Source organism: Polypterus senegalus, chromosome 1, assembly GCF_016835505.1.
Source record: "Polypterus senegalus isolate Bchr_013 chromosome 1, ASM1683550v1, whole genome shotgun sequence".
In the NCBI taxonomy this organism is placed as follows: domain Eukaryota; kingdom Metazoa; phylum Chordata; class Cladistia; order Polypteriformes; family Polypteridae; genus Polypterus; species Polypterus senegalus.
The window spans coordinates 127,398,617-127,412,347 of NC_053154.1; the positions used below are offsets into that span (position 1 = coordinate 127,398,617).

A 13,731-nucleotide genomic window follows, 5' to 3' on the forward strand; every position below is an offset into this window, starting at 1 on the left:
AAGTATTTTTTTTATATAATTAACACTGAGTTACTGTTGTTCTGTATTTGTTAATTTTGTTTCACCTTGTCAAATTGTACTGTACAAAATCAGGAAGATACCACAATTCTCAGTGAAGTAGAACATGTACCTATTCATTTTTTAAACTAGTTTTTTCACTAATAGGCCCTATACCAGAACGAATCCAGTATGGGGTGACAGGCTGTTAAAGGATACTCTTACACTTACACTGGGACAATATAGATTCGCCATTTAACTTAACATGTAAATGTTTTGGATGTGAGTGATGAAATGGCACTACATCTCCATGGCATACTGGGTAAAACAAATTAAGACTAAAAGCGGCACACATTTTTAAGTACTATAACCATTGAGTCTTTGCCAAGTGGTGCCTGAATCCTTTTGTCTCACTAGTGTTTCTAACCCTAAAAACTATTGATAGCCTAAAACAGATTGAAAAAACATAAAAATAAATGATTTCTTGGCATACATCTTCTTGTTTACATATATTTTGACTACAAATGTTAGAATACTTTTTCATTTCCAAAAGAATATATTTGAGGGTCGTGTTGCTGCTTGGCAGGAAAATGCTTGAGTATTATTATTTATTAATAAAAAGCAAAACAACACATTTCAATCAATTGGGCACATGAAAAAAAATTGTAATAGTTTAAAAATTTACATCCATATTAATATATTAGGTGGTGTAAGAGGTTAGACAGACCACAATAAAAAGTTGGGGTACACCCAGTGACCCCATATACTTGGAATGCAGTAATGCAAAGAAAACAAGTAGTAATTGCAAACAACATCTTTTCAGACAGGAGTTCCACAGTGGACTGATTTCAAAATGGCCAAACTTCTGGTCATATGCCCTTCAGGCAGGAAGAGGCGGGTCCAGGCGGCTGGAAACTGCAAGTAACATCAGAGATGTTACAGCTGTCAATCATCCGGTCTGAAGAGGGAGGAAGAAAAAAGGCATTAGAGCGCAGCGCCAACCCCTGGAGGGGTGGGTAATAACAGTCAACAGAGCCCTTAAGCTGTCCCCCATGCACACATGCGTGGCAGTGGCTATGTAAATATGTATAAACGGCAAGTGGCATATATTGTAGGCTTACTGCAAAACAGTCCATGTCAGTAGTCAGCACAGTTTTTTGGCATTTTAGTTAGCACACAAAATGGTGACGATTTACACAGTTACCTTATATTTTTATTACATCTGCAGTTTATCATTAAACGACTTGAGCATTCAATCATTAAAACAACACTTTTCGATCAACTGGAAATATAAAGTGTTTCTATACAGAAGTTTAGAAATATTACAACCATACTTACATACTCCTTTGAATAGGTAGATATACAGCAAACAGCATGGTGGACTGATTATAAAACTGTCCACATTAGCAGTAAGCATGCATTTCTGGAGTCTGTAAGCAGCTCCCATGTGCATCCCCTTAACAGGCATTGTGTCAGCTCTTAATTTGTGTCCACCTACATGAAAATCTCTTGTGTTGTGTCAACAATTAAAATCTTGACACTAGTCTTCCTTGAATTACACTGATTTAAAGCTCTGCAACATTTCATTGGAAATAATATTTTGTTAATGGTTATGTTCTGCCCTTACTTATAACACATAATGTAGTTCTGCACAATGTGTGCCAGGTGTATACAAAGTACACAGCCAGCATCAATTTGAGATGGAGAAAGGAGAGCACACAAAATGGCACATTGCAGATGGAGCTGCTTGTGTGAAAAATATACTGATGCCATTGCAAGTGAGTTGATACACTTTCATTACGATTGTCTATAATTTTCTTCATCAGGCAAAGAGAGACAATATGAGTGATTATAACTGTGGCACTTACTCAGTGATTATATTTTAGCTGTCTGCAGAAGAGATACTTTGGCAGCAATGTTCAATATTGTCAATAGCAGTAGCAATAACAAGCACCAAGGATGTTACAAGGAGGAGACAAGCAGCCATTCACACCTGGGCACCAGTGTTCAGTGCTGTTCATTGTGGTGGCAATAGGAGGTATTGTATTTCATGTAAAAAATATAATCAGTCACATTTTCTGAATAGAGTTTTAGAGTTAAAACAAGATGGTAATATGCAGTGCACCTGCTTAAGAAAAAGTTAAGTAGTGACATAATTAAAAATTTAAAAGCACAAAACCTCTAGTGGTAAACAGATGAAGTCATAATAAAGAAAATCTGTACATATAATATGGGGTTTAAAATAAAAGAAAATACCAATTAGAAAAGAAGTAATGGTCAGTGACAGATGACCAGCATTGTAGTTATTTGATTTTCCACAACATTTATTGACTCCCACTCAAGCTGTATAGGAGTAAGCAATATGTCTGAACCCCTTGTTCACTAGCAATACTTGCATAGCATGATTATCTTGCTTCAGACGGAAAAGAAAAGTTAAATATTTATTACAAGTTATTTTTAAATTTTACAGTAAACTGAATTTTATTTTTATTCTCCTTTAATATATAATATAGAAATGAATAAACTGATATAAGACAAAGGCTAAAAATACCCATCTGAAGAGTCTCTTTAATATCTCTGGAGACTGAGTTGTATAATACAATCTTTCTTGATAAATTTCATGGTAAGCTGGGGGAGGGGGCACATTTATAAATTGGGATTCACAGCAATCAAGAGAACTAATTCCTTCTCTGCTCATTGCAAGTAGTGTTATGAGAGTTATATTTTTCATATTCCTTTTAATCAGAGGGACACACTTGTCCTGCCAACTCTGGGGAAAGTTCCCTTCATCAGCACTAGCAAAGGATGGAGATATTACATTTGGTGGTATTTTTACACTTCATTACAAAGGAGCTACCCCTGAAGCATCTTACAGTGCAGGCCCTCTGAATCCTGGATGTGTTGGGTAAGTCTAGATAATAAAACAAATTATCAGATGAGGTCATCTTTTTGTAATAAAAGTAACATATATCCTTTTATATGTCTGTTCAAAAAGTTCTAGAATTGTTATATTTTCAGTAATTTTCGTGGACTTATTGATTGTTCGTGCGTGTTGAAAAGTAACACTTAAAATTGAACCTTTTGATTCATTGTTAGGGCATTTTGTATGGGGCTGAACAGCCAAGTAAAAGTTTAAAGACTGTGTATGCTTATTATTAAAAAGAATGATTGGTAACTATTTGAAAATAATGCAACAACGTATTAAAGGGCATAAAATAATGTAATACCTTTTAAATAATTGTAACAATTTTAATATTAACTGCTTCATGATCAGTCTTCATGATCAGCAAAGAGATTTACTAATAAAAGTCATTTAAATTAGGACACTACTCAGCCCCAGCAGTGTAAGTGAGAGAGTATAGAAAATCTTTACATGCAAGCAGTGCTTAAATGTGAATGTACAATGAAATACAGTAAATGCACATGCTTTCTGCATTGATTACATTTATCCTCTAAAGATTTAACTTAAGGGCTTTTCGATGGGCACAAGGAATGATTTTTGCAATTGAAGAAATAAATCAAGATGAATATCTTCTGCCAAATATTACACTGGGCTATAAGATCCATGACTCCTGTGCCAATCCACCAGAGGCCCTGAGAGCAACTTTAAGTCTGGTCAATGGAGAAGAAGACATAAGCACTCTTAATTCCACATGCAAAGATCGATCGGTTGTTGCTGTGATTGGCTGCTCCGGGTCAACTCAGTCCATTACAATAGCAAGAATTCTGGGCTCTTTTGGGATACCACAGGTAAGATGCACTGCTGTTAGAGAAGGAGTGAGGAAATTCTCTGCTAAGCAGCTCAAGTGATACTCTTTTATAAATTGCTATTATTTTTGTTAACATTAATTGACTGAATGCTGCATTAGGTATCATTTTCATAATGTGTGCTAATTACATTTTTTTAATAATTCTATTGTTAAATTCAGCAAGCAAATGTGCTTTATGATGCATATTTTGATATTTTTTATGCTCTACAAAAAGGCCACATATAAAATCAAAAGTAATCATTCATTCTGCCCTTTGTTGATTATGTTCTCTTTAAGCACTGACTCATGTAAGGTCAGCCAGGAATGCGGGTTCAGAAACTAACCCTAACCCTAATTATATTAATGATCTATATTTTAATGCAAAAGATAAAATATATCAAAATAATTTTCATATGGCTTATAATTTTTGGTTACAATACTAAGAGGACTTTTAGAACCGGTTAGTGAATAATTCACCAACATGTTAGTTGTGCTCCTCATTAATCAGAATTTTACTTCTTATAATAGATGCTCTTTGAATATTTTATGCAGTGTTTCATAAGCTATGTCTTTACTAGCCATTATGAAATAACCAGCTGAGCAATGGGGACATTGTCATTAATTACTGATACGGTGACAAAATAAACAGGAAATAAAGAAAATACTTTTAATAATGCCAAGGAGAAAAACTGTACAGTTATTGCAGATCCCGTTGCACACAGCTAAGCTAAATGAAGTTGGCCAAACAATGATAATGCCCTAAAAGAAGGGATTCTGTTGTCAGTGTTTTAGTAAGTACGCTCACTAAGATGTATACAGTATCTGCTCATAATCAGTACTGGAAATGCACTAGATGTTCTTCACAGTTTTATCAGAAAGAGAGTCTGACTGACTGAATCCACTATTCATTCTGTTGTTAAGCCTAGTCGATTGTTAAATCCTATACTCTTCCATTCATTATGTTTGTTTAATAATTACCTTCAAACTAAATGGTATTTTCTTTGAACATACTGAAGTAAAACAAAAATACATGTGTTGGATTATTAACATTTAGGCTATGAACACTATGATTGTGGATTTAGTTAGGGGCAACTCCATAAATACAATAACATTTTCTTTGTTTTATAATGTATATAGTTGAAGGGTGAAAGTCAGATTAAATGTTTTATTAAAATACAGCACATCTAAATAGATAGATGTATGCTGCAGACAGAAAATAAAAAGTATAAAATGTGATGACTTCTTATGGAGATGTTTTCTATACATTACAGATAAGTTATTTCTCTTCTTGTGCATGCTTAAGTGACAAACATGAGTTTCCTACATTTTTTCGGACCATACCCAGTGATTACTTTCAAGTACAAGCTTGGGTGAAAGTAGTAAAACACTTTGGCTGGACATGGATTGGAGCATTTGGCTCAGATGATGCATATGGCCATTTTGGAATTCAGTCTTTTTTAGAGGAAATTAAAAAGATTGATGCCTGCATTGCTTTTGCTGAATATTTTCCAGCTGTTTATACTAAAGGCAAAATACAAGAACATATTGAACTTATCAAAAAATCTAAAGCAAAAGTGATTCTGGTTTTTGCTACTGAGATTGATATGTACATATTGGCAAATGAACTGCTTAAACAAAATGTGACAGGAATTGTATGGCTGGCTAGCGAGAGTTGGGCCACTGCTGGACTCCTGTCAACCAAGGAAATGTTTGGAACTCTTGGGGGTTTACTAGGACTTGGGATTCAAAGAAGCACCATTAAAGGAATTAAAGATTTCCTTCTTAGAATCCATCCTGCTGACTATCCTGGAAATGTGTACATCAAGGAGTTTTGGGAAACCACCTTTAAATGCACATTGGCATCCCAGAACTATAACACGCTTCCATACCCAGACAGAAAATGCACAGGCTTTGAAAGTTTACAGTCGGTCACAAATATTTATACAGATGTCTCTCAGTTGAGAATTACTTATAATACATACAAAGCGGTGTATGCAATTGCTCATGCGCTTCATAATGTACTGTTTTGTGAAAACAATACAAAAATATGTCATAGTGTTAAAGAAATAAAGCCTTGGAAGGTATGTAATCTGTGCAGCATGTATATGATACATTTCATTTAACATCTTAAAAGTTACAAATATTCTGTTTTCACTATAAAAATGCTAAATATTATTTATTTAACTTCTAAAGGTTACACACAGCTTGAAAGAAGTTCAATTTAAAATAAAAACAGGTGATGAAATACAGTTTGACCATAATGGTGATCCACGTCCTTCCTATGATATAATCAATTGGCAGCTAGACATTAATGGTGACGTGCAGTATGTAGACATTGGGTTCTATGATGGCTCTGCTGAGGAAGGCTACGAGCTTACAATTAATGAAGATAACATCATTTGGAATGGAGGGCAAAAAAAGGTAAGATGATTGCTGGTGGGGATTGGGGTGGACAGTGTGCATTACATAATCCATGAGAATGATCAGACGTTCACATTAACAGCAACATCACACTGTGACAAAAATTAGGATGTGTGAAAATGTATATTGTATTTTGTATGTTTGAAAAATTCTACTAGATAATCCTACCAAATTGTAGTTTTGTAATGTAAAATCTGTCATGCAAACAATAGCTAACATATTAAAGAAACTTTGCACTAAAAATGCAGGAGCCTTTTGACATCACTAACCTCGATTTAATTATGGAAGTTAGACTCAGTCATAGCTTTTTTGTTCATTTGTTTCAGAAAAGTGTAACAATAGCATAATTGTATGAGACACCCCGCTTGCTGCCTATGGTCGCTGTCGGTCCATGAGTATATTCCAACATGGTCAAAACTCTGATTCTGAGATTTATTTATAGATATAGCACATGCTAAAACTATTTGAAATTGCCTGTACAAGATGTGAAATATTTACAGTATCTAGCTTAATATGTGGAATGAATCTGACTTCTCCTGAATGATCACCAGTCATGATTTTGTCAGTAATTGAATGTTTTGCAGTTTTACAATTTGTGTGTGCCATTACTTAAGCTTTATTTGTCAACTGCTAACACACTGAACTACTACTGATCTTAGCAGAGCAGATACATATTGTATAAAGCATTTTGTTTGATGTGTACACTTTAAATTGGTTGTACTGACATGATAATATCATTGTTGTATTCTCCTAATGAAGACGAAATAAATGATATACTGTATGCATGAATAGTATATGATATACGGTTTTAAAGAAAAGTGAGCATTGCTTGAAAACAACTCATGAAAAAGTTGCACAATTTTGGTAATCTTTTTTATATACTGTATATAGAGTAGATATACTCGTCTATAGATATACTCTATATAGATAGTTGCTAAAAATATCTTAATGAAAAAATTATCATAATGATTTCAATTCCTACATTATTAGATAATATAGGAAAAATAGCTGTATTTGAAATCTGAATGTCATCGATGGCTTGATGGAATGTGTGATGTAGATTAACTCAACTAAGACACATGTAACTCAGTTATCATTACTTTGTACTCTTTATGTCCATTATGTTTCTCAGGAGCATTGTATTAGGTAAATCAAAACTAACATACAGTATGTATTTAAAGTACTGTTCTGAATCTGTTCTTATTTATCTGTTATCCCTGTCACCTGGAGTTAATTTAAATCCTTTCTAGGTAATAACGTCCTCGTGTAGCGAAAGTTGTCCACCAGGAACAAGAAAAGCAACTAGAGAAGGTGAACCAATCTGCTGCTTTGACTGTGTTCCTTGCGCACAGGATGAAATCAGCAATTCAACAGGCAAGTTCTTGTTTGCTGTTTCATAGTTTGTTTCTTTCCTTATTTTTTGCTTTAATATAAATCTTTCTATAATAATACACAACATGAATGATGCCACAATATAAAAAGACTGTCTGATCAATTGAAATGTAAATAATGGTTGCGATCATCATGAGGTTTGTGGTGGAGTATTAATATAAAAGGATATAGTTCTCAGTACATGGATAGCCTCAGTGTTTGATATTTGGCTGCCTACATTTCAATGAAAAGTTTTCTGCTTTGTCATTTGTACTGATTAATATCAGGGATGCGAGTCATAATTAAACTAAATATATTTATGTGCACAAATATATGAAAGTGTAAACTACAGTACATGTATTTTACATTACCTGTTAAATTTCAAAAGATAATTACAAGACATAGACTAGCATACAATAACAGTAAATCACAGTATTATATAGTTCATAATAATTCCCCAAAGATTCCCCAAAGATGGTCTTTCGGAATTTGTGACTATTTCCTCAGTGTAAACAAAGTAATCTTACTTCCAGCTGTTATCATTCGTTTTCCTTAAAATAAGTATTGTTAATGAAGCAAGTGCATGCATTTGCCTTAGCATGCAGTTCACCTTTAGCCATTTTCTGAGACTTGCACATCTTGTTTAAAATATATTTTGGACCTATTTCAACTGGACTTTGATGAAGTTCACTTTCATAAACTGCATAAACTAAAAACATTAACAATTCTCAGTTAATCATCAAAGTTACCATATTTTGTTTCTGTTGAAATGAAAATTCCTGCCCAAATTAAGTATGGGAAAGAATGATTGAATTTCATAACACATTCATTGATTCATTCATCCATCCATCCTTTTTCTACCTCTTATCTAAAGCCGGGTTGCAGGGACAACAGTCTTATCAGTGCATACGTCCTCCCTATCCACACTTGACAACTTGTACTGTGGGATTCCAAGGTGTTCTCAGACCATTTGGGATATATGATCCTCCCATCGAGCCCTGGGTTTTCCGCCCAACTCGTTGTGCCCATTAATCTTCCACAGGGAGGCATCCATATCAGATGTCCGAACCACAATTGGCTCCTCTCGATGCGGAAGGTCAGCAGCTCTACTTTAAGCCCCTCCTGGACGTCTACATTTCTCACCTTCTCTTTAAGGGAGAGCCCAGGCACCCTGCAGAGAAAGCTCAATTTAACCACTTGCACCCGTGAGCTCATTCTTTCGGTTTTACAGTACATGATCATAGGTAAGGGTAGGAACATAGATCAACTGGTAAATCGAGTGCTTCAAATTCTGAGTGAGCTCCTTCTTCACCACTTCTGACTGGTATAGCGACCACATAACTGTGCTCGCTGTTCCAATCTGTCTGTCAATCTCACCATCCCTTTTCCCCTCACTTATGAACAAGTCCTCGAAAAAACGTAAACTTCTCCACTTGAGGGAGTAATTCACTTGCTACTCACAGAGGACATTCCACCTTTTTCCTACTGAAGACCATGGCCTTAGATTTGGAGTTGCTGATCCTCATTCCTGCCACTTCACCCTCAGTCACAAATCGTTCCAGTGTGTGCTACAGTTCACAGCCTGATGAAACCAACAGAACCATGTCATCTGGCAATCGGAGGGTCGCAGGTTCGATCCTGGCTCCCGGCATGAGAATGCAGCTGTTGTGTCCTTGGGCAAGACACTTAACCTACCTTGCCTGCTGGTGGTGGTCGGAAGGATTGGTGGCGCCAGTGTTCGGCAGCCTCATTTCTGTCAGTGTGCCCCAGGGCAGCTGTGGCTACATAGTAGCTTATCATCACCAGCGTATGAATGTGTGTGTGAATGGGTGAATGACTGTTGTGTTGTAAAGCGCCTAGGGGGGTTCTTGAACTCTAGTTAGGCGCTATATCAAATACAGGCCATTTACCATTTTACCATCTGCAAATCTAAGGCCACTGAACTAGACACCCTTCCCTCCCAAGCTGTGCCTTGATTTTCTGTCCATGAAAACCACAAACAGAATAGGAGACAAAGTACAGCTCTGGTGGTGTTTATACAGCAACCCTGCACAGAATTCTACATGGAACACAATAATACACCTAGTCTGTCGACAAAACACATGTAGAGTGATTGTGTGTACCACCATATCCCTCCAGAATCCTCATAAGGGTAAAGAGCTGATCCACGGCCTGGACGGAATCCTCATTGCTCCTGGATCTGAAGTTTCACGTCTGGGCAGGGACTCTTTTCTAGTACCCTGACATAAGATTTTCCAGGGAGACTGAGTAGTGTGGTCACCTAATAGTTGGAGCACATCCCTTGTCCCCTCTTTTAAAAAAGGGGACCAACTCTCCAGTCTGCCAGAGGCACAGCTCCCAATGACCATGCAACATTGAAAAGGCATGTCAGCCTTGACAGCCCACCAATATCCAGAGCCTTCAGCATTTCTGGGCAGATCTCATCTGCCTCCGGGGCTTTGCCACTGCAGAGCTGCTTAACTATCTCAGTAACCTCCCTCAGGGAAATGGGCATTGATCCCCCAGCAGCTCCTGGCTCTGCCTCTTGTCATTGCTGATATGGTAAATACTGTAATTCAAACATAGTGCCTAAGCTCGAAATCAATTAGAACACAATAAACTTTATAAAGAATGACCAACATGAAGATGCTTTAGTGTCCTTTTATGCTGGTTTTCCTATGATTATTTTAGAGTCATAAATACTGAACAATCAAATTGCTGACTGATTAACAACAAAAAAAACCTATCAAATATTTAAGCAAATTAGGCATAGATAATATGGAAGATGACAATTAACTAAGTAATCAGGCTGTCCAAGTTAATAGTTAAAAAAAAATGAAGAAATACTGTATATGAGGTTTAGGTGCACATTTTTTCAGAGACGTTTTAAGGTAGGAGAACAAAAGAACTGGAATAAAAGCCTGTCCTTACTGTTCTTTTCAGGACTGAATCTGAAAACCAATTCAAAATTCAGTATTCACTAAAGTGCAATAAAGGTCAAGTAAAGCACATCACACCAACAAGTTCAGCACTGTATCTCTGGTAAAGCAAATTGTGACTGCAGTAACAAAAGATCTTGCAGCAGCAAAGGCTTAAGTGATGTTTTTCTGTGTGGGCATACTCTTACAATTCAGCGATGACCATATATTTTGCATTAAAAATATGAAAATGCATTTTCATGGAATTTGTTCTAGATTCTTTAAGATCAGTGCTAAAAAACAAGAGTAATTTTTGATGTACATAGTAAGATGAAAAATAAAGCAAAAATGTATTTACATTTTCAATATATTTTTTTATTATTATTTTTACACATTAAACATGTCAGTGAGTAAAGAATGTATTTTTATTATCATAGAAATGATGAGCAAATATGACTCTTTGGTTTGTCAATAACAGTATTTATAGTCTTTTTTTTTTTGTTTAATTATAAAAGAGGCCCTTGAAAAATGTCAAACATAGCCCCTATAACCCCAAACCTGGCACTGTTCTACCTTTTTGTACATAAGAAGGCACCAATAAACCGTTCCCCTACATCTTTACTTTAGTTTATATTCATATTTGCTGGTGAAGGTAAAATTGCTATCATATTAAGAGGGATACACCAGTCAACTCTGTTCTCTGAAACCTTTTCTAGCTTTTCCTGGGAAATTCCTAAATGCACCCTGGACAATCAAGATATAACAATAAGATGTCTTCTTGGGTCATGCTCATTTGGTTCCTTTCAATCAGATTCTATTCTAAGGTTCACATGTTTTACAGAACTTTTCATTCTGTTATGTACAGTCCACTCAGCAACCATGGACACGAGCTTCATTTCATCATTTACATTTGCAATCTTATTATTTTGGTTATTGCAAGGTGCAGTTCAAAGTAGAAGGGTTTGGGACGGAGCCAAACAGCCACCAATAACTAACCTCTCACCTAATCACCATGGCCTGCAGCTGCTGCTGCAAAGACTTGTCTGTCAATCACTGCTACACTTGCTTGTAAACAATAACTTGTGGTACTCAATTTGCTCTACTTGGAGAAGCTACTCACCCCTTCACAACGTGCAGTATTTTTAAAATCAAAAAATAAGAACTTGCAGGTGCATCAATTTTTAATATAGTCCTATTTTTAACATACTTGTCTTCTTCACTAATGTGGTAGATTACGTGTTTTTTGCTTACTTCATTTCATACTCACAAAACTAAGGAACCTTAGAACATCTTTAAGGGAGTCCTAAAAACAAACATTTAACTATTACTGTTAGATGTTCTAAGACCTAAGTAGAGCTGCTGGAGTTTTTCTAAGTGTGTATTCAGCTTTGTATGAATGGGAACTGTCATGACTATAGCAAAAGGACTCCTCTTGCTGTTTAAGAGCCTTGTTAGACTCAGCTGCATAGTAAGCTTTTAAAACCTGCCATCGTGGTAATTTTATTTTGGCACTGTGGTTTGGATTTATTGTAGTCTTAGTACCTTATTTGCTTCCCAAAACAGCATCTTAAACAAAAAAGAAAGGCACACTACATTCTCTCATCTTCGTTTATACCCCTTGGATAGAGGTATTCACCTGCATAACCTCCTTGAGTGGCGCTAAGTTACACCAGCTTTGGGTTGACCTCTCTTGGAGTATCCTGGCTTGTGGAGAGAAGAGGACAAGTTCTGAGGCAGTTCTCATTCCAAAAAAAATGAAGCAAATTGTCACTATCAGTGTATTTATTTTTAAATTATTTCAGTACAGTAAATATCTATGCTGTGCATATGATCTTTTTCTGTGGGATACAATTTTTACAGCAGAGTAGCATGTGTCTTTTTATTATAGATAAATATTTTGCTTCAATGAGCTTACTTTTATGTTTTACTTCAACTTGTTAAAATCAATTGTCAGAAGATATAAAATAGCAAACTAACTGATACAATTTGTCAGGCTCTCTCTTTTTGATGTTTTCTTAGACTCCATAGATTGCATTAGATGCCCGTGGAATCACTGGCCGAATTCCATGAAAAACACATGCCTTCCAAAAGCAGTGGAATATCTCTCCTTCAGCGAAATGATGGGAATTATACTAAGTGCTCTTGGGGTTGCTGGTGCCTGCTTGACTGTGTTTGTGGCGGCAGTTTTCTTTCACTTTCGAAGCACCCCCATTGTGCGAGCTAATAATTCAGAAATCAGCTTTCTTTTGCTGTTTTCTTTACTCCTTTGTTTTCTCTGCTCCTTTTTGTTCATCGGTGAACCATCTCACTGGTCTTGTAAGCTCAAGCATGCAGCCTTTGGAATCACATTTGTTCTTTGCATTTCTTGTGTTTTGGGGAAGACGTTGGTTGTTATAATGGCATTTAAATCAACCCTTCCAGGTCACAACATCATGAAGTGTTTTGGGCCCTTGCAACAGAGGCTAAGTGTATTTTTCTTCACTTTTATTCAAATAATAATCTGTATTCTTTGGATTGCAATTTCACCCCCTTTCCCATCAGAAAATGCAAAATATTTTAAAAACCGTATAATTTTTGAATGTAATTTGGGATCGGTGGCTGCTTTTTGCTTTGTACTGGGTTATATTGGATTCCTCTCCATTATGTGCTTCATTTTAGCATTTATAGGCAGGAAGTTACCTGATAATTTTAATGAAGCAAAATATATAACTTTTAGCATGTTAATTTTTTGCGCTGTGTGGATAACATTTATACCAGCTTACCTTAGCTCTCCAGGAAAGTACACTGTGGCAGTGGAAGTATTTGCAATTTTATCTTCCAGTTTTGGCGTACTGTTATGTATATTTGCTCCTAAATGCTATATAATTTTACTTAGGCCAGAGACAAACACAAAAAAGCATGTAATGGGTAGGTCTATCAGCTCTGCAAAAATTTAGAGTGACCCTTGTGATCACCGTGTTTTTCAATATTTTGCATTGGCAGCAGGACCTACAGATTCACACTCAGTCCTAGGTTCTTATGTAGCATTAGCCCCATAATCTTTTGAGACATTTATGTCATTTTGCATTATTTCAATACAGCGTCCAACTTGGCTTTTTAAGGAGCAATTTCAAATTTTGCATTTGATGTAAACCTAAAAAAAGATGTAAATCTCATTTGTCAAATGTCAATCATATCTGACCAGTTTAGTGCTTCCAATTAGCCTAAAATCTAATTCTTCAACAAGCTGAAAGAGAGAAAACCTAGATTTGCATGGCAAAAACAATGCAAAGTCA

At 36.0% G+C, this 13,731-nt stretch overlaps 1 protein-coding gene across 1 annotated transcript; it reads left to right on the plus strand.

The window, feature by feature from the left end:
* The first annotated feature begins 1,697 nt into the window (after positions 1-1,697).
* On the plus strand, positions 1,698-13,392 carry LOC120535763 (extracellular calcium-sensing receptor-like). Its single transcript, XM_039763851.1, has 8 exons — positions 1,698-1,775; positions 1,884-2,035; positions 2,744-2,902; positions 3,456-3,747; positions 5,018-5,827; positions 5,940-6,167; positions 7,418-7,541; positions 12,476-13,392. The coding sequence occupies exons 1-8, from the start codon at positions 1,698-1,700 to the stop codon at positions 13,390-13,392; spliced, it is 2,760 nt and encodes a 919-aa protein (XP_039619785.1).
* The last annotated feature ends 339 nt before the right edge of the window (positions 13,393-13,731 follow it).